The sequence below is a fragment of the Pseudonaja textilis genome, chromosome Z (assembly GCF_049901715.1).
Source record: "Pseudonaja textilis isolate UNSWEBS1 chromosome Z, rPseTex1.2, whole genome shotgun sequence".
NCBI classification, from domain to species: Eukaryota; Metazoa; Chordata; class Lepidosauria; order Squamata; family Elapidae; genus Pseudonaja; species Pseudonaja textilis.
In genome coordinates this window covers 94,358,569-94,381,483 of record NC_142008.1, presented here as the reverse complement: position 1 = coordinate 94,381,483, position 22,915 = coordinate 94,358,569, and the positions used below count along the sequence as shown (strand labels likewise).

General features: G+C 37.5%; 1 protein-coding gene across 1 annotated transcript; it reads left to right on the top strand.

The window, feature by feature from the left end:
- Positions 1–1,821: 1,821 nt before the first annotated feature.
- LOC113449427 (1-acyl-sn-glycerol-3-phosphate acyltransferase alpha-like) lies at positions 1,822–20,976 on the top strand. The gene is made up of 6 exons (XM_026720526.2): positions 1,822–1,997; positions 11,877–12,010; positions 14,228–14,403; positions 17,402–17,497; positions 18,850–18,922; positions 20,436–20,976. Exons 1-6 carry the CDS (start codon positions 1,822–1,824, stop codon positions 20,588–20,590), a joined length of 810 nt encoding a protein of 269 aa, XP_026576311.1. The 3' UTR covers positions 20,591–20,976.
- The last annotated feature ends 1,939 nt before the right edge of the window (positions 20,977–22,915 follow it).

Here is a 22,915-nt window from a genome sequence, read left to right as displayed (position 1 = left end):
GGCAAGGGGGGGCACTGGAGGTGGGCCCCTTGCAGGCACAATTCAGGGTGGGATTCTACCGGTTCATTACCGTTCCCTGTTGTTTATGTTAACCAAGGATGATTTCAAACCACATATAAGGAATCTGGTAACGGGAAGGTAGATCTTTTGAGTATTTGCTTAGAGTACTGGATAAAATATAGCTGAACATTGGCCAGGGACATATAAGAACAGTGTACAGGACCACAAACCCAAGAATATTTAAATGATTATGGAAAGGAGTTGAAATTTTTTTTAACCAACATTTTAATAATTTGGTAAATCATTAGATGTGTTGCCAAATCAGTGTTTTTGTTGCTACATATCTATCTAAACCAAAAGATCATTGCAGTCATTGTCCTATTTTAGGGAGCGGTGGCAGAAGGAAACAAAGAGAAAAAATTAGTCACATAATTATATATTTTTGTGTTCAAAATGAGAAAAGAATGTATGTGGTTTCAGTTCTGGCCTTGTTTGAATTCCTAAAAAAAGGAGTCCTCTTAAGGAGGAAGCATATATTGGTACCTTGCAGTGTTTTATCATAGGTCACATTAGGGTTGAGATAATGGATGGTTACCAATATATGTTTACTATGACGCTATAAAGATAGGTCATGACACAGTTAAGATTATTGGATGTAATACACTGATAAAAAGCAGCTTCCTTTGATTTAATTCTGAACAATGAACAGGCATCTTATCTGAAATGTAAGGGATGTTGAAATTATTTGGAAAATACATCAAGGGAATCAGTTGCAAATAGATGAATCCTGATCTGATCTTGCAAAGCAATTCTGATTATCATTCTTCTTTCATCTCTAAGGCAGTCTACTCCAGACATATTGAAATCTATCCTTTGTCTTTGTATCTTTTTAAATAACAATGTCTGGTACATTATGTTTTAAGTACCAGTAAATCTCAACTTTTAAATCCTTAATAAGTAACAGCAGCAGTAGCAATAGTAGTAGTAACTGTATATAGTAGTAATTGGGAAGTTATGACCTGGAATCTTTGGAGCAGAACAGAATGTCAATTTCCTGTCTACAAGGTTTTTAAATGTTATGCTATCTATTAGTCAATCAAACCAATGTCTCCTGTTCAAGGAAGTTAGGAAAAACCAGGGATTCTTTTTCATATTATGTGAGTCTATTCTTCTCTCCAGACAGTGGCTTCCAATGATATGAGATGCAGAACATCTACTGGCATGGCATGTGGAGAGGATCTTTTATAACAGGACAGAAATGCCCCCCCACCCCAAATTGAACTAAAATCCTCTGCTAGGTTGTTTCTTAAGAGGACACTTGGTTCAGAAATGAAATGAACTTCACACCTTGGCCATGCCTAATAGGTTTTTTAAACACCTCACCAAAGGATGCTCACTAACAGAGTACCACTACCTGTTCATCTCTCATTTCAAACAATAATATTTACTTGTCAAAATTCTAGATAAGTATTCAGGCTTTTTTAAAAAAATGAAAACACAGACTAATTTTATCTCAAGAGACTAACTGCTCCCCTCACAAAAAACTATAATATTTGGAATGATTCATTCTGTTGTAGTTCAATCTTCTTCTCATCTTTCAGAATACACACCACATGCCATTCTAGAGCATTCCTTCCCACATTCTCTGCTGACATATTTCTGTTTCAATGTCCCTCCTCTATCCTTCCCACAGGCAACACCAATTGATAGCTTGCAATCTCTCTAGAAGGGCCATCCCCTTGCTCCACCCTGGAATATCTGTTTACCTTCCCTAATGTTATTTGTTCCTCCATATTTATCTGCACCTTTATCCCAGCAACAATGGATCTTCTCTTATTCATCTTCGTACTATTTGTGATCTTTCTACTTTACCAATGGAACACGACCTTCAGATTTCTCTGCAAGTTGGCCTTCATCTGTTGCTGGGTTTTATTCCTGTCTATCACAATATCCCCTTGGGTAGCTGTATTCATTGGACAAAGAATGGAAAACCTGAAGTGAGTAGATGTTGATTCTAGCTTCAATTTGGGGGATGAGAACAATATAAGTCTTGGCACCAGGTTTTTCTGAAAAATAGGCCAGTGATGGCCAAATTTTTCAGCCTAGGGGACAAAGATTTACCTACAAAGCAGCATGAGAACCAGTCCCACCCTTCAGATCAAGAAGGTAGTAGCCTTTTCTTTCTTCAAGAAACTAGAAGTATGGTGAAAGAGAATGATGGATCTTGCTAGATCATCTTTTTTTGGCCTGATTTATATCCACATTTGTGAGTGATTTATTCAAGACTGGTTGGACAAAGGGAAAAGCAGAAAAGTGGGAGTAATTCCTGCAGAGTGCAAAATTACTTTTCATATTGGTTTAGACTTAATCCACTCCCATTTTTCACAAGCCTATCCTTTCAACAATACGATAGCATTGAAAAGATTAACAAATTATTTATGTTATGAACTCACGGTTATGGTCTAGTTCATCAGGTGTTTGGAGTGTTTCCCTAGATAACCAGAAATATTTGTATGTGTATGCAGACATGATAGGCAAGGGGGCAGTATAAATGACAATGGTAAAAGAAAATTAAATACAATGTGTATTGGCAATGCCAAACTTTAATGTTTAAATGAAGATGTTCTAATTTTTACAGTGCCCAATCACAAAGAAGCTTTAATAAACATGCAAACCTCCTATTATTAAGATGATTAACTTCAATAGTAAAATAAAAATCTTTTGCAGGTGCACAATTGAATAGATACAGCTATTGTACTTCAATATCTTCATTTAATTTATGTTGTGATACCCATTTTAAATTCAATAACAGATGAAACCTGAAAGGTATTCTAATTGATTTCTGAATATTGACTTTATAACGGCAAATTTGTTCCTATTGATTGGTTCCACTCCTTTTTAAAAAAAGCCCTAACCTTTTTTACATCCTTTTGTTAGATGTAAAAAAGTTGGGCCTTTTTTTTTAAAGGAGGGGAACCTATCAATTAATATACAATACTTTATAATAAAATAAAATTTTATTTCAGCACTGTCGTTGACCAGGTACTCTTTACTAGAATACTGAAGTCAATAGACAAGAAGCATTGAAGAAAGCTTACTTTGAACAAGGATATAAGGAGAAGAATTGTGGCAGGAAGACTAGAGAGGGCTTTTTGTTCAAATAAGCATTCTGTTTTGGGATTCTTAATTGATTATTCTGCCAATGGATAGTTGAAAGGCCCTTTTGATAGATAATAAGATAAATTGGAAGATGAAATGATAAACAGATTGGATGTTGTGGGGTTGATGCTGTTAAGCCATGTAATATGATTGCTTGGATAGAGATGAAGAGGATTGACAGCTGGATTTATTATATTTTGTTACAGTTGGCTAGCCTGGTTGTTGCCTGTTTAAGGTTAAGGAATCACTTGTAAGTTCTATCAGTCAAGCTTCATGAGAGTGCTTTTTAGTAAATTTAAAACATCCCCTCACAATCTTTCTCCCGTGCTATCAAGCTGTCTGGGGAAAGCATTTTTTCTTATGTGTGTAGCCTTTGTGTGTGTATTGTATGGTAGTATTTGTCAGAAGAGATGGATAGATGAGTAAGAAAGTGAGCCTGACTGATGTGTGGCTGGACAGAAGGATCCAGAAGAGGAATGTAGTTAGAAGAATGTATATAAAAGAAAAACAGAGAAAATGTGGAACACCAATATTTTGGCTGTGTTGTTATGATACAAAAATATACATAAATGAGGCATTATGAGTCTGTGTAATTCAGGTGCATGTGCAATGCAGTCCTTTGGAGTAAATGGTCTCCGCTCTCTAAATTCTTTCTACTCTTTTTGCTGGGTTCTGTCTGAGAGGTAATGACTGAAGTGACCATTTTAATTTTTTTAAAATAAAGATTCATAACTAACTAAATATCCTTATGGGGACTCATTTTTCCCCCTTATCTCACTGTCAAGAGTCCTTATTTGGTCAGTTAGAAAAGAAAGACTCTCAAATCCATTGTTAGCAAAAGTTCACTTTACTAAAGCCAAGTGATTCCAGAAGAAGCTAAGCTGGATCTGAGGGTTTTGCATGTAAAGCGTATAGCTATTTTTTCTTTTTTCAACCTTCCGGCTTGGTTATCTTCAAGTGTCCAATTAAATTCTAACCACTTGTTTGGGTAACAGTCCCTGGCTTTGCAGGCTGGATGGTTCTGCATTTTATAGTGTGATCTTGGAACACCTGGTAGTTCTCACAGGATGGCAAGATGCATACTTTCAATTCTTCTCATGTATCCCAACCCAAAGCTCTCATTGAGTATGGCAGGCTGGCAGCAAGCAAGCATGGCATAGCAGGATGGTAGTCCTGACATTATGCCTCTCCTGGAAAAGACCAACCCATGGAGTCATTTTCTCCTCCACTATTGCTCTTGAAGATGACCTCAGTTTTTCTTGGTTGGAGTTCCTTTGCCATCACTAGAAGATGGTGTGAACTCTATAACCTCCACTCCTTTCTGCCCCTCCTTCCTTCAGCTTAGGAGGGCCTTTCTCTTTCTTCTTGATGTTTCTAGCAGGGGTGGTTGTTAGCCAATGAGCTAGGCACTCAGCAGTCCAGTGGCCCATTTTGCTGCTAAAGTATTCAGTAGAGCATTGTTGGGGTCTGGAGCATCATCAGTGCTTGGCCCTCCCTTATCTGCTTTCAAGGGTTCTCTCTTCTCTGGGGTGTAGGGATTCTACATCTCCCATCCAGTGCATTCAGGGAACTTGGTCAGATTGATCACAACCTCACTGGCCAGGATGTACCACCCTTGAAGATTTCTGGGTGCTCCTCCCCCCGACAGGCGGATGTAGTACAGCTCTTGATGCAGCACTTCTCAGAAGTAATCCATCAGGATCAACTTTGGCCCATCCCCTAGTTGACCAACTAGGTGTTGGAATTCCTGAACGTACACTGTAATGGGTCGTTTTCTTTGCCTGATGATAAGTGGCAGCACACTGATCAGCCAGGGGGTCATCAAAAGTCATCTCAGGGAGCACATGAAATAATGTAGCAGGAGGGAAGTCCTGGAGAGCTAGACTAGAACTCTGAAATTCATAATGGCCAAATAAAATATGTATTTCTCAATACAAACTTAATTATCTCAGTATTGCACATCTTCAGTCCTTTGTGCATTCTCTGATAAGCAAGTATTAAGCAAATTCAGAAATATCCACACCTAAATAACATTTGATTAGAGCAGATAGAATTGTATATAGCAAATCTATTGCATGCCCTAAAGGGAATAACAAAGGATCGCAGAATTCTTGCTGTCTCACTTGGAGTTCTAGAAGTATTTGATGTTGAAATATGAAGAACAATAATAAAGACAAAATTCTAAAACATTCCTCCATTTCTTTGTGGAAGCAAGCAAGAGCTTGCAGTCTGATCTGGAGGAGGGCAGGTGGGGAAGTAAGCTTTTTAATAGTTTCTTCTTAATTTAGATCTGTTGTTCTTGTCATTTGTCCATGTCCTTTTCAAACTTATTTTACTCCCCATTGAAAAATCTGTGGCTAGGTTTGTGCAGTACACTAAACCCTGCTTGAACTTAGTCTGTTTTTTTCCAGGTGCACATAAGGCAGGTAAACTTACATCATATGATAAATTAAAATGTAATTGGAATTGATGGGTTGCATGTTACGTGAAAACAATATTAATATAATTTTACAGACAGGCAGGAAATGTCTTGATAATATCTTTAGTCTCAGGTGTCAAAATAACTTGAACAGTTCTGGAGCACTCTATTTTGTGATATCCTTTGTTCAGCTCATCAACAGAAGAAATCCAAGAAGAAATCAGCATCACTGCACAAAGATCTCCCTGACAAATTGAAAGACAAAAAGGACAAGTTCAAAAAATGGAAAGAGGGACATATAACTAAGGCAGAATATCAGCAGATAGCCAGAATCTGCAAAGATGAAGTCAGGATAGCAAAAGCTCAGAATGAACAAAGACTTGCAACAAAAGTCAAGATAATAAAAAATGTTTTGACAAGAACTTTATGATATCCCCCAGTTTTCTATCTTTACACATAATCCTTAATTTATTATCACAGTTGAACCTGAAATTTTGGTTGAAAATTGATGCACCCACATGACTGTTTCACTCAATGAGCATAATCTTCACTTTCCCAGTTGCAGTCATTAAGCAATTATGTGGATCATTAAACAGAACATGGGTGTGCTTCAGAGGGTCGGAGAACATGGGAGACTTGCTGCAGGAGGTCAAGCTGGGAAAGTGCTGAAAAGTATAACTGCCCCAGCTCAGCCCTGCAGCACCTGTTAGCAACATGGCAGAATTGGATCTGAAATATAATAGAGGCCTAGAACCTTTAGCGGTATCTGCCAGTTGCCACCATCCCAGGCCTCTCTTCATCTGCCCTAGCATTGCCACCACAGCTCACAATCTTGCGCCATTCTCCACTGCCCTGGTGTTCAATGCTCCTGAAGATCAGCCACATGCTACATACCATCATGCATTTTTCTCCTGCTGTGGAGAGACTTGCATGGCCCATCTGAGGCAGTTCCCCTTTGCACAAGGACTTCATTCCTGGAGGTGTTCAATCAAGAGTTTGCATGGAGCCACCAAAGACTTCCCAAGTTGTGCAGAAGCCACTTCCAAAGGTTCCAGAAGTCTGACATGACCTTGGAAAGCCTTGGAAGACATTGGAGAACCTTGCAGGCTCTGTGAGAATTCATGAGCAAGGAGGTACTTCATTTCAGGCAGAGATTGTAACGCACTTATTCAGAATCATTCTCCATTGTCCTGTAATTTTGAATGGTTATTGAATTGATGTTTGTTAGTCAAGGACTACCTATATAAATATATTGCAATTTTTCATATGTTGATTAGTATTAAGGAAATTTGCTTTCAAAGCAAAAGAAAATTTTATTTTAAATGGAAGAATTGGGGAAAGTATAGCAGGACCATTAATCTACCATCTGTCTGTCTGTCTATCAGATTTTAATCCTGCTTTTATTACTTTAAAATAACTCAAGGGAGCAAACATATATAATACTTCCTCCTCCTGTTTTCCCCATAATGACAACCCTGTGAGATGGGTTTAACATGCTACATCCCATCAACACCACATGATACAGTTTTTAAAATACATTTCCTACATACAGATTTTTTTTAAATCAATCAGACAATATAGAAAAGAGAGGAAATCATAGAAGCAATGATAGAAAGAACATCTTGATGCAATTTGATGATCAGGAGGTTGAGTAATTAACAATGATTAAAAGTGTGCTGGACACAGTACTAACTGTGATAAAAGTACAAAAGTCTTGTAAACAGGAAGACATTTAAACATTGTATGCTTGTGGTCAAATATAGGTGAATCTTAGTTGAGCTTTGTAGCAGAGATTTTAATCTCTTCAGTGATGGGGGAAAGATCCAGTAACGTCGAGGAGGCATTGAAATAATAATGGAAAATCAGGGAGGGGAAGGAACAGGTTGGAAGAAATATGAATACATGCTTGTATTTTTCTAAAACCCAAGATGGTCATAAATAAAACAAGGGAATGAGAAAAGGCTTTTCTTTTACAAGAGTAAGAAATTAACAGAAAAAAATATATGCCATATAACATTTCCATAACATAGGTAAGCATTAAAGGAGGACAGATTGCCAAAATATCAAGAGATTGGTAGCACGTTTTCATAAATACATAAAGTGACTCAATTGATATATGTTTTAAATTGGCCACTAGCAAAATCAATGGATAAATTAATAGAGCCAGATCAATTTCCAGGGAAATCTATTAAAGGACGGACCACAGAAACAGAATATTAGAACCAAGATATTGCAGGTTATCATGTACAATTCAAACCACTCAAATACATTATGAATAGTTTATAGCTCATGCTGTACAGCAACATGGCATTTTCTCAAGCACTAAATGGGCATACTAGCATATAACTATCCAGCCTGATTTTTTTTTTCCAAAATCAACAAGTTTAAACATTGTATGCTTGTGGTCAGATACAGGTGAATCTTAGTTGAATTTTATAGGAGAGGTTTTAATCTCTTCAGAAGTGGGTGAAAGATCCAGTAATGTTGATGAGGCATTGAAATAATAATCAGGGAAGGGAAGTCAAGGATAGAGAAACAGGTTGGAAGAAATATGGATGCATGCTTGCATTTTTCTAAAACCCAAGATGGTCATTAATAAAACAAGGGAATGAAAAGGCTTTCTTTTGTATAATATAATATAATATATACTTATATTATATAAAAGTTATATACATACTTGCAAATAACTATCCAGCCTGATTTTTTTTTCAAAATCAACAAGAAAAAAGATAATGATGCCAATATGATAACCAGCTCCTGCAAGCAGATACCTTCGTTGATTTGTCCCCATGTATACTAAGAACACCATCACTGAAGTCGATGCTATGACCTGTTGCTTTCCTGTGTTGGACTAGTGAGGAAGTGTGTTCCAGCTTTTTTACTGCATTTTTGTGTTCATCCAGGCGGGTACTTATTCTTCTATTGGTCTGTCCAATGTGGCAGGGCATGATGCACAGGGGACTTCGTATATGCCTTGGTTTTCCAGGTCAATTTTTTCTTTGGGGTTTCTTAGGATGGCTGCTATTTTTCTGTCTGTTTGGAAGGCAGTCTTGATGTGATGTCTGTGTAGTATCTTACTGATTTTGTCTGTAGTTCCTCTTATGTAGGGCAGGAACGGCTGTCCTGCCCTACATAAGAGGTACTACAGACAAAATCAGCCATCCTAAGAAACCCCAAAGATAAAATTGACCTGGAAAGCCAAGGCATATATGAAGTATATGGTATTCTGGGTATTTTCCCACGTCATTATAGCTGTGCTTTTAAAGTTGAAGCAACGTTTCAGCAGAATCTCATCTGCCATCATCAGGCTTCTGTATTGTGTTTGACTGGCAACAAATGAGTCCCAGCCACGAAAACCAACACCGGACCCAAAACAACACGGGACACCACTGCCAATCCCCTCATCAGATCCAGGCCCATCCTATAAACAAAGGACAACCACCATCCAGAAACCAGACCACGGCTGCTTCGCCAGCTGTCACAACCCTGACCCCAAAACCAAACAAGCTGACACACGCCAAGAACACAGACCCAGACCCCAAACTTAAAGCCAGACCAAAACCCAGAATGCTTCATCACAGCCACCTGCTCAGGATATCACATCAGAAAACTCAGGAAATCACAGCACAAGACCAAGGATACCACAGCAATAAAACTCACAAGGCCACCACACAACCCATTACCCAAGCCATTACAACACAGGAGGCTAATGGAAAAGACATCAAAACACAAACGACCCAGGAGATTAAAGCACAAGATCCAGGATATCTCCACAACAAAACTCACAAGGCTATCACACAGCCCATTACACCAACATCTCCATCAACCAATCAAGAGGCAGCAGCACAGCCAACCAGACCAGCACACCAGCTCCCCCACCCCAGTATTTATAGAGAGACTGCAGCTCCGATCACACACTGCTTGCACTGGCACGAAGCCAAAAGCACCAGCCTGAGTATGGCAAGTGGGACCTCACCGAAATGTCACCAAGATACTCTTAATCTTACATGGGAAAAGACCCGAACACACCTAGACACACACACACACATATATATATATATATATATATATATATATATATATATATATACATATACATACATACATATGCCATACATACATATGCATATCTATATCTATATCTATATCTATCTATCTATATAAATATAAATATAAATATAAATATAAATATAAATATATATATATATATATATATATATATGGATCTTTGGTTGTTCGGTTTTCTCCAGCGTAGATTCGAGTATCTGAGGCAACGTTCAATGAAGTCTCATTCATCATCTTCAGGCTTCTGTCTCGGCTCTGTGCTTCTCAGAGTGAGAGTGAGAAGCACAGAGCCGAGACAGAAGCCTGAAGATGATGAATGAGACTTCATCAAACGTTGCCTAGATACTTGAATCTTACGCGGGAGAAAACCCGAACAAAGATCCACATACAAATACCATGAGAACCTCAGAAAACATATATATATATATATATATATATATATATATATATATATATATATATATATATATATATATATATATATAAAATTCAGCTTTGTTCGGGTATTTTCCCACGCTCATTGTAGTTGTGCTTTTAAAGTTGTAGCAACGTTTTGGCAGAATCTCATCTGCCATCATCAGGCTTCTGGTCTATCTTCTTTCTTTGGAATCCATTGGTTTAGGGTTAGGGTTAGGTTAGAAAGAAGATTACCCACCTAATCCAAAAAGAAACCCCAACCAAACCCAAGACAGAGAACAAGAGAACGGCAAAGCCCTCCTCCCATATATAAAAGGCACTACAGACAAAATCAGCAAGATCCTCCAAAAACACAACATTAAAACATCATTCTGCACAAACAGAAAAATATCCACCATCCTAAGAAACCCTAAAGACAAAATCGAGTTAGAAAACCAAGGAGAATACGAAATCCCTTGCACCGCCTGCCCCACCACATACATCGGACAAACTAACAGAAGAATAAGTGCACGCATTGAAGAACATAAGAACTCAATCAAAAAAGAAGAACCTACCTCTTCCCTGGTCCAACACCTCAAAGCCACAGGACATGAGATCACCAAAACTATCAAAACTATCACCAAAACTGAACACTTCAACAACAGAATAATAGAAAAATGCCCACACAGCATGAATAAAAGAGATGACACCTCCCGCCTACCAGCCATTTGGAAACCTGCCCTCACAAACAGATGAGTACCTAACATGAAGAATGACACCAGACCCACACCCACGAGGGCCACACAAGATTCTACCACCGCACTTCCACGTAGAAAGCAGACTCACACCCACACAGAAGATGAGACACGACCACAGACCAGAAGCTGCACTGCAGCTGCATCACTACCCACTTCAAACCCCTCCGAGCCATACATGAAGCGAACTGACACCAACCATGAAGATGTGGCACGACCACGAACGCGAAGCCAAACAACATGATCACAGCTCACCAGCTCAATTCCCCCAGCAACTAAGAATAACCTGAGCACAACCAAGCCCTCACCTGAACAGAACACACCTCCAGCCAATCAGAACATGGCCAACCCCCCACCCAATCAGAACACAGCCAAGCCTGCACCCAATCAAGTCACACCCCCACTAGCAGTTAAAAGCAGCTGCAAGCTCACATTACTCTGAGAAGCACAGAGCAGAAGACACAAGCCTGAAGATGATGAATGAGACTTCATCGAAACGTTGCCTAGATACTTCCAATCTTACACGGGAGAAAACCTGAATAACCAAAGATCCATATACACACACACATATATATATGCACACACATACATACACACACACACACACACACATATTACCAGAATCTTGCAAATCTGAAAGTACAAATCTACCATCTCTTTTTTCAACTTCGCAAGTCGAAGAGGACCTTTTCTGAGTTTTTTTCTCTGGTCATTAAACAGCTATGAGTTCTCCCCTCTTCTTTGGGCAACATCTCTTCCAACCCTGGCAAGATCATTCCCATGTACCATTTCACTATATTATGCATCTGATAAAGTAAGCTGCAGTGGATACAAGATGGAAAAGGAAACAAAGAGTTGCAGTAGGTTCTTTGTTCTCTAAACAACATGTCCCCAAATTCTTTACTTGATCAACCCTCAAACATTTTTATATGAAAATAATGTAATATTACTTTAATTATGAATAATGATAATGGTAATAACAGCAATAATGAATAGTCCCTCTGATTCTTTGGGAGTGGGTCAATATTGACTACTTTGGAGAACTTTCCCCTAAATTATATTTTTGTGTTCTGCTTTTACAGGTTTCTTTGCTTCTGCATTCGTATACTCAAATATATCTACAAAATCACATACACTGTGCAGGGTATTGAGAATTTCAATATCAAGCAATCATATGTGATTGTTTGCAACCATCAGTCAAATTTGGATCTTCTTGGTACGTGGCTAGGCTATCATATCTAGAATGTTGTATGAATATTTTGAATTAGATTCCAAATGATTTGAATGTTATTAATGACACTTATTTATACTCTCCTCTCGATCTCCTTTCTTCATGGATAGAAGGCAAGATAAAAGCACAGGATGAATCTAAGGAGATAGAAGCTTCCAGTTTTAAAGAAATGTTTCTCCCACTAAAGTAAACATTCCTAAATCTGAGTTTTGCAATATTTTGATGCATCCAGATAAAATTGCAAACTTAAAGTTGGAAATTATTGACAAAAGATCTACCTGCTTGATCTTTTTTCTTTTTATAAATATATACTTGGCAAATTATACAGTTATAATTTAAGGTAAAAAATGCTTGTGTCTGGATGCTATTAGAAATTTAACAATCGAAAGTTTGTAAATAATTACCACTATGTATGAACTTTCTACTGGAATTCTATTGATCTCTAAACAAAACAAGCAATTTCTATATATATAAATGCATACCTTGATGCATCTGTGATTTTTTTCAGCATTATCTAATGCTCACTTCAGTTGCTGGTGATAAATACAATACTATATAAATAGGAAGATAACTTTTAATTTAAGATCACCTTCAAAGTAGACGGAAAATAAAGGGCAAAGAAGGCAAAGACCACATGTAATGTCCCTGGCCTAAGGAGCTTAAAGTTAGCAACTTCAGCTGATGCAATTTCTAGAAGTATTCCCATACCCAGCTATCCTCGTCAATGTATGCATATATCACATTATATGTTGTATCTACCTAGTGGTAGCAACCCACTGTTCAAGGCAAGGCCATGAAAAACAAAATACTGAAAAATTACTGATTAAAACTGATTATCTGTAAAATAAGGTAGCCACTTAATATTGACTCCCATTTGCATAGAGCAACTATTATGTTGCATTTAGAAACACACCATTATAGATAATCCTATATCTGTTTGCTTAATAACCTTTCAGAGTTATGACAGAAAAAAGCTTCTTACAACCCATTTTGAAGTAATGAAAGCTGGAGTACCCCTACAATAATTCGTTTTTACAACTGTCAACAGGGATGCTGCAGCAGGCCCCTATCTATCTCAACCCCTCCATCCTACCCCACTGAGTCCCCACAGACTTTGAGTCTACTTTTTTATCTCACTGGTCCCCATGAGCCTTAGACCCACTTTTCACCCTGCAAGTCCTCACATCCTCTCCCCTCCCCCACTGTACACTTACTTTTCAAAAATAAGAAGAACAGAGGTTTTGGATTTAATGTTAGGGAAGAAGGGTAGGTCACTTTATCCCATTTTGTCTGTGCTGTGTGGCCACATCCCAGAAGTAGTCGCTATTTTCTGAGCAGCCAGAAGAAATTGTGACTGATTTGAAAATGGTTGCTGCTTCTGGAATGCAACCATCCAGCCCAGGGACAAAAGTCAATTTTGCTTCTCTAATGCACTCTGTACAGCACTGCAGTAAGCTTCAGAGTCTATATTAAGGAAACAGAGAAGACCATTCCATCCCTAAATTACATAGCTGCATCCGGGAAGTGGCTGCCATCTTGACACAACCGTTTCTTGTGACTGTTCTCTCCTATAGGAATAGGGAAAGGACTCTAGGATCCCAATGGGGGGAAAAGCAGGCCCAAGAGCTATGGGAACTCTGAGGGGTGGGAAGTAAAGCAGGAAGGAAATAGAGGAAAGGAAATAGAGATAAAACAAACACCTGAATGAGAAAAAACGAGTTGTATTTTTACAAACATTACAAACAAGGTTAAATTCACAAGACAATCACCCCAAGCCACTGTCTATCGCAAAAGTCATCCAGGTTTTCAGAACAGTTTTGAATCATTTACCAATTTATTTGTTTGTTTAATATGTATTTCCTAAGCTACAATGACTGAGTTCATACAAATAAAACAAATCACATTATTGCTTACTACAGTTTGTAAACCCAGACTAAATGATTTTGTCTTCCTCTCTTCCCAACGACAAAATTGCCTAGAAGGTTAATTTAGGAGCTATGTTAGCAAATAATAAATTTGGTTGTTCAGATTATTTGAGCCATGACATTCTCATTTCTTTGTTTGTTTGTTTTTCTTTCTCCCTCCCTCCATTTTCCTCTTTTCTTTTTCTTTCTTTCTCTCTTTCTTTTCTCTCTCTCTCTTTCATTCTTTCTTTCTCTTCCTTCTTTTCTCCCTCTCTTTTTCTTTCTTTTCTTTCTCTAGCAATGGCAGAGATCCTGCCGGAACGCTGTGTACCAATTACCAAAAAAGAGCTGTTATACTGGGGGCCTCTGGGCCTTTCTGCTTGGTTATGCAGCTTAGTTTTCATTGATCGCAAGAAGAAGCACCAAGCAAGGGCCATCTTAGAACACCTTGCAGAGAGGATGCAATATGAGACGGTAAGCACTGAGAGAGAAATTTGTGAATATGACTTTATTCTGGGAGAAGCATGAAAATGGGGGAGTTCCAAGTATTGTTGGAAAACTGCTGCAGTTGTTGGTATAGACTAGTCTTCAAGGTGAAAACTATATACATTGTTTATAGAAGATCCCACGTTCTACTGTAGTATTTACAATTAGAAGGAGTAAGTGAGAAGTCAGTTTCTGACTGAAATCTTGAAGAGTCATTGCCAGCCAGAGAAGATTGGACTTGGCTAGATGGACTGATAATCTGACCTGGTATATGGCAATTTCCTTTTCTCCAAGTGTTTTCCCCACTCACCTTCAATGGCTGGATGTTGGACTTTAATCCTTTATCATGAAAATCTTGCTAATTGAGGTTTATGGTATTTGAAGTCCATCACTCCTGGGTGACACCTGCTTGGGAAAGATTGCTTTAAAATCTGCATTCTATATGTACTAAAACAAATGCTTTTAAGAGATCAAATTACCCTAAACCTCTTTTGTCTGCAGAGGAAGGAACCCTGAAATCAGGAATGCTCCTATGTACTGTGTGTATGTCCTTATCTTCGGTAAAGGACCAGTAGCTCTTTGAACCTACCTTGCTCACTTAACTGGAAGGGACAAAGTGATATACGGATGCTTTTGGAGATGATTGCCTCCTCTATTTTTTCCCTTCACTATTATTCTCAACTTAGTTCCAATACTATTAATGGTGAGAATGTAAAGGAAGCTAATTTATGTTACCATCTTACTATAAAAAAATAGCTTCTTCACCACACTTCTTTTATATGAAATTCAATGGTGATAAACATAAGGTTCTATATTTAGGCAAGAAAAATCAAATGCACAGGTACAGATAGGTGGTACCTCACTCAATAGTAGTAACTGTTAGAGAGATCTTGGAAGCCTAGTGGACAATCATTTAAATATGAGCCAGCAGCATGCTGCAGCTGCCAAAAAGCCAACATAGTTCTAGACTGCATTAACAAAGGGATAGAATCAAAATCATGTGAAGTGTTAATACCACTTTATAATGCCTTGGTGAGGCTATACTTGGAATACTGCATCCAGTTTTGGTCACCAGGTTGTAAAAAAGATGTTGAGGAAAGATGCTGGGAAAAGTGCAAAGTGCAGAAAGAGTGCAGAGAAGAGCAACAAAGATGATTAGGGAACTGAAGGCTAAAACATATAAAGAACGGTTGCTGGAATTGAGTACGTCTAGTTTAATAAAAAGAAGAACTAGGGATGACATGATAGCAGTGTTCTGATATATCAAGGGCTGCCACAAAGAAAAGGGAGTCAAGCTAGTCTCCAAAGCACCTGAGGGCAGGACAAGAAGCAATGGATGGAAACTAATCATGGAGAGAAGCAACCTAGAACTAAGAAGAAATTTCTGAACATTTAGAACAATTAACCAGTGGAACAACTTGCCTCCAGAAATTGTGAATTCTCCAGCACAGAAAGTTTTTAAGAAGAGATTGGACAGCCATTTGTCTGAAATGCCTGAGCAGGGAGTTGGACTAGAAGACCTCCCATACCCCTTCCAACTCTGTTATTCTATTCTATATCGTGTCCTAAACATTACCCACTGAATATATTATACCTCAATGGCCACAAATGGAAGAAACCAGTATATCTCAATATATCTGAATAATGATTCATTTTATTACAACCTCTTGCCACCCTGACTGAATGTCAAAGCAAGATTAAAGCCAGGCAGGTCTTGGATGGTGGACTGCTAGAAAATCCTAAAGTTGACTAGACTGAGAAATTAGAAAATTACCCCAGAACGTAGCACTAGCAAAACATGTTCATATTTGATGCCAAAGAAATAACACAAACGCATGTAGTTACCAGAAGCTAAACTGCCTTGAAGGACACAGTTCTGCCACTATTATCTCAATTTTGGTTCTCTCTGTCTAAATAAAAGACAGATGGTGGTATTTAGTGTGTTATAGAGAATGGGATTGGGTGTGTGGGAAAGTTCATTTCAGAGGAGAAAATGGGCAAAGCTGGGGATTGCTAATATGGAGGCATTCAAACCAGGGTGTCCTGAAATCAGGAAGAGATTTTCTACCTCCCCTCCTAATATCCCCAGGCCTTTAACTGATGCAACCTTTACCAAACACAGGAAGGCAATGAAAATCTAAGCATACTACTCTTGGACTGTGCCTTTCAGGAATCAGATCTACTACTATGAGGGAAAAAAAATTAGAATAAGAACCTTAGACCTGCTACTCATTTAGAATTTAAAGATGAGTGATTGAGGTCCGGCATCACAAAATGTCTCCTCTGGAAAACTGCTCTGTTCTCAAAATGGCTGCCAATCTAGCCATGGTCCCTCACTAAACACTTGTTTAACTTTATCAAAAGATGAAAGAGGTCCTTCCTTCTCCCACCTGATGATTTCTAATATCCTTGCAAGTCCTTTGCAAAATATGTTTCTATCTTCCTTATTTTGAAAGAATGTTTAAGAAATGAGGTGGGTGAGGAGACTGTTGACACCAATCAGGAGTGATTTATTCATAGGTAGCATGTTGTTTATTCCTGGAGTGAGAGGATAAGGGGGAAAATCCAGCTATTTTTGATAACCAGTAAAGATGAGTAATATGGAAGACTTTTCCCAGATTTTCTGACTTTTATTAATTCAACAGGAAGGCTGCAGAGAGCCTCTACTTGTCTATCTTAAAATATCCCCAATATTATTCTTTTTTTATTGGGATCTAGTCATTTGATGGTTCTTCCTTGGGACTTGAGCCCAGTTTGCATGCTTTCCCTTCACCATTTCCCAACCTGGGGCAGTTAGCATAGGAAGTAGCAGATTGAGAAATGAGGCAGACTGTGCAATGGGGATGCCATTTCTTTTCTGAGTTATAGGGCAATTCTTTAAACAAAATAGCTGAATAAGAGCTGGAATGTTTTCAGAAGACAGGCTGCACTCTTCAAATTGTAATTGCTGGGTTTTTTTGTTTTCCCCTGCTGTTCACCAACCCAGCTGAGGATTTGGGTTTATCCAGAAGGCACCAGGAACCGAGAATACACCATGCTTCCCTTCAAGCGGGGTGCCTTTCACTTGGCTATAAAGGCTCAGGTAAAAAATTCCTGAAAATGAAGTTGATGTTTGGGGAAGAGGGAAATTCTAACTCAGTATTGCAGAGTAAACCAGCTAGAAATTACAAACATGAGTTAGTTCTGCTTTATTATCATGCTACATTGACTGGATTATCTTACAAGTCTGAAAGTCAATTCACCAGTTTCTTTTACTGTCTAAGAAACTAGGTCTCTTCTGAGCCTCTTTCCTTGCCTACTACCCAGCTATGGGTTCTTATCTGACACCAGAAATGCCTCTTTACCCAAGCTCCCACCCAAAGTCTTTCCCATTTCCCATTATAGATGCCAGGTGCTGAAATACTACAGTTCAGATTTATGAGAGATTAGTAAAATATTTTTGAGAAATTGTGAGTTTATATGAGTAAAATAAAATTACTGTAGACTTTGTTTTCCTTCTTTCCTTTTCATTTTAACATATGGATAAAAAGCTTATTGGAGCAGAAGCAAAAGTAAGATGTTTTCAGGTAGAGCTTAATTCCTGATGATACATCTAGCAGTTATCTTGGAACAATACAACAGTGGTGTAGCTTTGCCTCCCCTCGAGGCTTTTTTTTTTTTAATTTCCAACCCTATCTTACAATCCTGGGATTTCTTAGTGGTCTCCTTTTCAACTACTAACCTGAACTTTATCTCTCAAGCCTAGGCACAGACATCCAGGTACTGCTGAGGCAGATATATTAAGGCTGGGCATACTTCAAAGATTATTTGGAAAAATGCTTTGGAACTTGCACAAGTGTAATATCTCTTTTCATTGAAGTAGCACCTCTTTTCAGATTCATGTAGGCAAAAAAAAAAATCCTTTTGCTTGTTTTGTGATTCTAATGACATCCAGATATGGTCTTTCATAATTCCCACTCAACATTGCCATATTGACCAGGAGTTACAGAGCTTGTAAATTAAACCAATAGGACCTCAGTGGTTTGAAGAAAGCTGTCATAAAGTATATGTTTCATGGAGTAGCACCCACTTCACCTAATACATGAAGTAGAATTAATTTCCACAGAAAAGGGAGAAATAAGGAAATTTATTGACTTGATTTAAAATGTCTGTTTCTAATCAATTACAAGTACTATCTAAAGCTTTATAATCATGTTCAGAAAAGGCATAAACCTAATCTTTACCTATCTGGACATTTTCCAGATATATGTACTCCAACTTCTAAAACTGTCAGCTATGCTCACATTGATGAGGGAATTCTGGAAGTCCATACATCTAGAGATAGTTAGATTAGTGAAAGTTGTTGTAAACATTGTGGCTGAAAAAGACTGTCACAAGGGAGGAAAAAACTCATGTATTTCTCCAACCTTCTTCCAACTGCCTTTTATCTTTTAGGTCCCCATTGTCCCTATTGTGATATCTTCTTACACAGATTTGTACAGTATCAAGGATAAGAGATTTGATCCAGGTAAGTCTAAATGGCAAAGAACCATACCCAGGTTTATCTTTTTAGTTGCCAACAATTGCTCTGTCTTGCTTAGAAAGCAATGTAAGAGATAGAAATTCTATTCACTCATTTTGATTATGGTGATATATAAATTTGGCAGATGAATAGTTCTGTCTATAGAAATATATTTTTTTATCCCCTTCCCCCAAAGAATAGAGATTTGTATGACTTTTCCACATAGTAGTTTTCATATTTAGGTGCAAATTTAGAAAATTCTGCTTATAGTTTAGACCGGGGTCTTCAAACTTTACAGCTTTAAGACTTGTGGACTTCAACTCCCAGAATTCCTCCTCCAGTCATGTTAGCTCAGAAATTCTGGGAGTTGAAGTCCACAGGTCTTAAAGCTGTCAAATTTGAAGACCTTTGGTTTAGACAGTAGTGACAATGGCAGTATTTGTGAAATTTGGATTATCTACAATATGCAACAAATAAAGATGACTAACCTAGGCTCCCCTATTGATACCTATCATATCCTAGGATCCAGTTCATTTCTTAAATCTCTGTCCTATTTTTTATCCTAGAATCTGTCTGTTTGTCTCTTTCTCTTTTTCCTTCATACAATCCTGGACCTTTAACATAAAATGCTATTTGACTTTTAAATATATGCATTGCGCCTGAAAGCAAAGAAAGACACTCTTAAAATACCAATTTTCTCCCAGACCTATAACTGTATTTTATCATATACTCCAAATTCAAAGCACAATATTTATTCAATCCTTTGAAAAAGATTCTTGAATCTTATGGTGATTACTGGTTATAATTATAAAAATATAAGTAGAACATTTCTGGCAACAATATTTATTCCTACCAGATTTGAACATAATCAGGATTCTAACTAAAATACAGTAGATCTAAATGTTCTTGCTGAACGTTTAGGAGCTGGAAGTCAGAGATCTACATATTAATCCTCATTTATTTATGTTTAGTTTTGATATAAAAAAGGCCTTTTCTATATTAACAATAGACATTGATAAATCTATTTCCAAACGTACCCAGTTAAATAAGCTTCAGTAAAACAAAACTTGGAGGGAGAAAACTAGATAGAGAATTCTTGCCTTTTATTTCAAAAAGACCTTATGTAATTTTTAAGCTCTTTAGGAAAGTATTTAGACTACATTTCTTTATATTCCAAAGTGCATCAAAATACAATTTAAGCACATGAGCTTTTTTGTCTAAACTATGTTCAAAATAATTATATTTTGAGACTGCAGCCCAATATCCATGTTAATAACCATTCAAAACTCTTCCAAATACGATGCCTCTGTGATATAATTCCAAGCTGTTTCTTGGAAAACATTCTGTAATTTAACAATCATGTGCTGCAGATGATGTTAACATCATCTGCAGCAAGAATATAGTGATATTTGTATGCCAATCCTATCACTTTCTTGAGAACACAATCCTTTCTGGAAATATTCAATTTCTACATAAGATTATTGTCTTTCGGTTTTCTTTTCTCTTTGATCTCTAATAGGCAATATAACCATTCGGATTTTGCCAAAGATAGAAACAGAAGGGCTTGACTTACAGGATATTTCTGGACTGGTTGAGAGCACTCAGAGATTGATGCAAGACACTTTTAATGATATTTCTGGGAACAGCATGCAGAGAAAGATGAGACACTCGTGATCATTAAAGCCTCAGAAAAAATACTGGTCATACTGGAATACTGGAAATAAAACAAGAACATTTATCTCCTAAAAAGGCCAGGAATTACACTGAGTTGGAAAAAGACTAGCATCATCTTGTTATCTTGCTATAAAAAAATACTAACTACATATGATCTCTTTTTGATCGTTTCCAAGGAATCTATTTTGGAGAGAATGCTTACAATAAGAGGAAGATCTCTGTGTACACTCAAATCCAACATCACTAAATACGGTCTGTTTGATCGACCTGCCATCCAAGACTTGGGTTATAATGAGTAATTTAGTAATAAGACTTTTAATTTGCATAAGTTCTAAGGTTGTGGAAAAGAGGTACTGTAGGTCTCCCAAAATAAAACATTCATATCTAGTTTGAGTGAGATACATTATTTGTATCCAGGAAATTATAATGAGAAAAACCTGAACTGAGTCACTCAGCAGAGCTGGATTAGGCAATGCAGTCAGATGGGCAAAAGTATGTTCCCAAGAGGTGATTTTCCAGACTTCTTGCCTCCTCCTCCTCAAAGTATCATTCTATAATCTATACTATCATTTGCAGATTCTTCTGACTGTAACACAGGCCATTCCTTATACAATGTTTAATTCCTTAAACATTGCTTATTCTAGCAATGTTCAGACTTGTCATTTGGTTGGAAGATTCGAAGATGGAATGTTTTTTGTATCTCCACATGCTGTGAGTACAGCCAATTGTTTATAGCTTGTTTTAAATGGCTGCTACTGTATTAATCTTGTATTGTTTTTGTTTAGATTTATAAAATTGCTATGCTGGATCCTATTTTATTCTTCACTTCAAATGCTTGGGGCAGGCCAAATATATATTCTGAATAAATTCAGGATGCATTATTTTCAGGTATTTGAGGTTGAAGAGTGATGGGAGCCTTAAGCAGACTTGTAAGTAGGCTGCAGCTCTAATATTTATAGGACAGTTTCTATAAAATAAAGGTTAGAGTTTACATTTGGAAGGTAGGTAGAGGTCTGAAGTTCCTAAAACATTCTACTCTAATATGAAGTTTTTGACGGTTTGGCTCTCCTTTTAAACATTTTCAGCCTTTAGTTTCTTATTTGAAACTAAATCACTAAACCTTTGGAAATATTAAGGAAAAGCTGACATGGCATACAAGCTGTCTGGGATCTATTATGTCCAAAATTCTGTTCTGGGACTGAGGCTAGAAGTGATCTCTGTTGACAGTACATAGCAGGGAAGAACCATTTCTAAAAGACCAACCTAGCAATTAAGTCTCTTCTCATGTTTATTATCAGAAGATCTTTTATCTGTGATCTAAAGGAAGTGCCTAGATACAAACATGAAGTATGATGTTTTCTTCCTTGTAATAGCAGGATATTGCCCAATGTCACATATGAATCAGGTTCTGCTCAAAAAGCAGGTCTTGGACTAACTATGTTGGTAATAATTGCAAGACAGAGCTGGCAATTAAGAACTGTATCTGATATGGAACTGCAGGCAAAGGTGAACTTTCCTGTTACATTCAGAAATTGTGTTATATCAGCATTACAAAGCAAAGTATTCATAATGTATTGTCTCCAGTCCTCTTCAAAATGCTGCAGATAATAGAAAAGTTTGGGTTTAAGTGGAGGAAAAAACATTTTACTGATAGTCCCTAAGGTGCTTTTTCAAAATTTAACTGGAATTTATTTTTTTCCTTAATAATGTTTTGCTTCTCATCCAAGAAGCTTCTTCAGTTCTGACTGAATGGTGGGGAATGGAAGGATCTATATTGTTTGCAGTCATCTAGTCGTTAGTACTCTGAGGGACAGTCATTAGCTCTCTGAAAATCACGAGGGGACTTTATCCATATCCTCAGAATCACCTGAGTCAGAGTGCAAATGGTATGGAATTTTCTTGGGACTGCTGAAAGGATTATGTTGTAGACAGGAGGTAGTTGGTGTTGTATTCCGTCCCCCTTTGTAGAGAGAAGGCTTTTCAGTTTTAATATAGTCACTTTGATCTGTATTTCAAATCAATGGTCCTTCTGTCCAGCATGTAAACTGTACTGTCTTCAAAAGAGTACCTTTTGTCTTTCAGATGCCTGAAAGTCCTTTCAATAGTCCCAAGAAAGTTCCATACTCATTTGCATTCTGATTTAGGTGATTGAAGATACAAATAAACACCAAGTGGCCTCAATGACTCTCAGAAAGCTAACTACCAACCTCCAGAGTGCTAATGACCAGATGACTGCAAAAAAATATAAATCCTTCCATTCCCTATCATTCAGTCAGGACTGAAGCAGCTTTTTGGATGAGAAGTGAAATGTTTTAAGAAAAACAC

What these genes read in the sequence shown, in the direction of transcription:
- LOC113449427 (XM_026720526.2), top strand. Translation starts at nt 1,822, where the DNA reads ATGGATCTTCTCTTATTCATCTTCGTACTATTTGTGATCTTTCTACTT. An exon ending in AGAGGATGCAATATGAGACG is followed by an intron (nt 14,404 to 17,401) that starts GTAAGCACTGAG and finishes TCACCAACCCAG; the next exon opens with CTGAGGATTTGGGTTTATCC. An exon ending in ACTTGGCTATAAAGGCTCAG is followed by an intron (nt 17,498 to 18,849) that starts GTAAAAAATTCC and finishes TTTATCTTTTAG; the next exon opens with GTCCCCATTGTCCCTATTGT.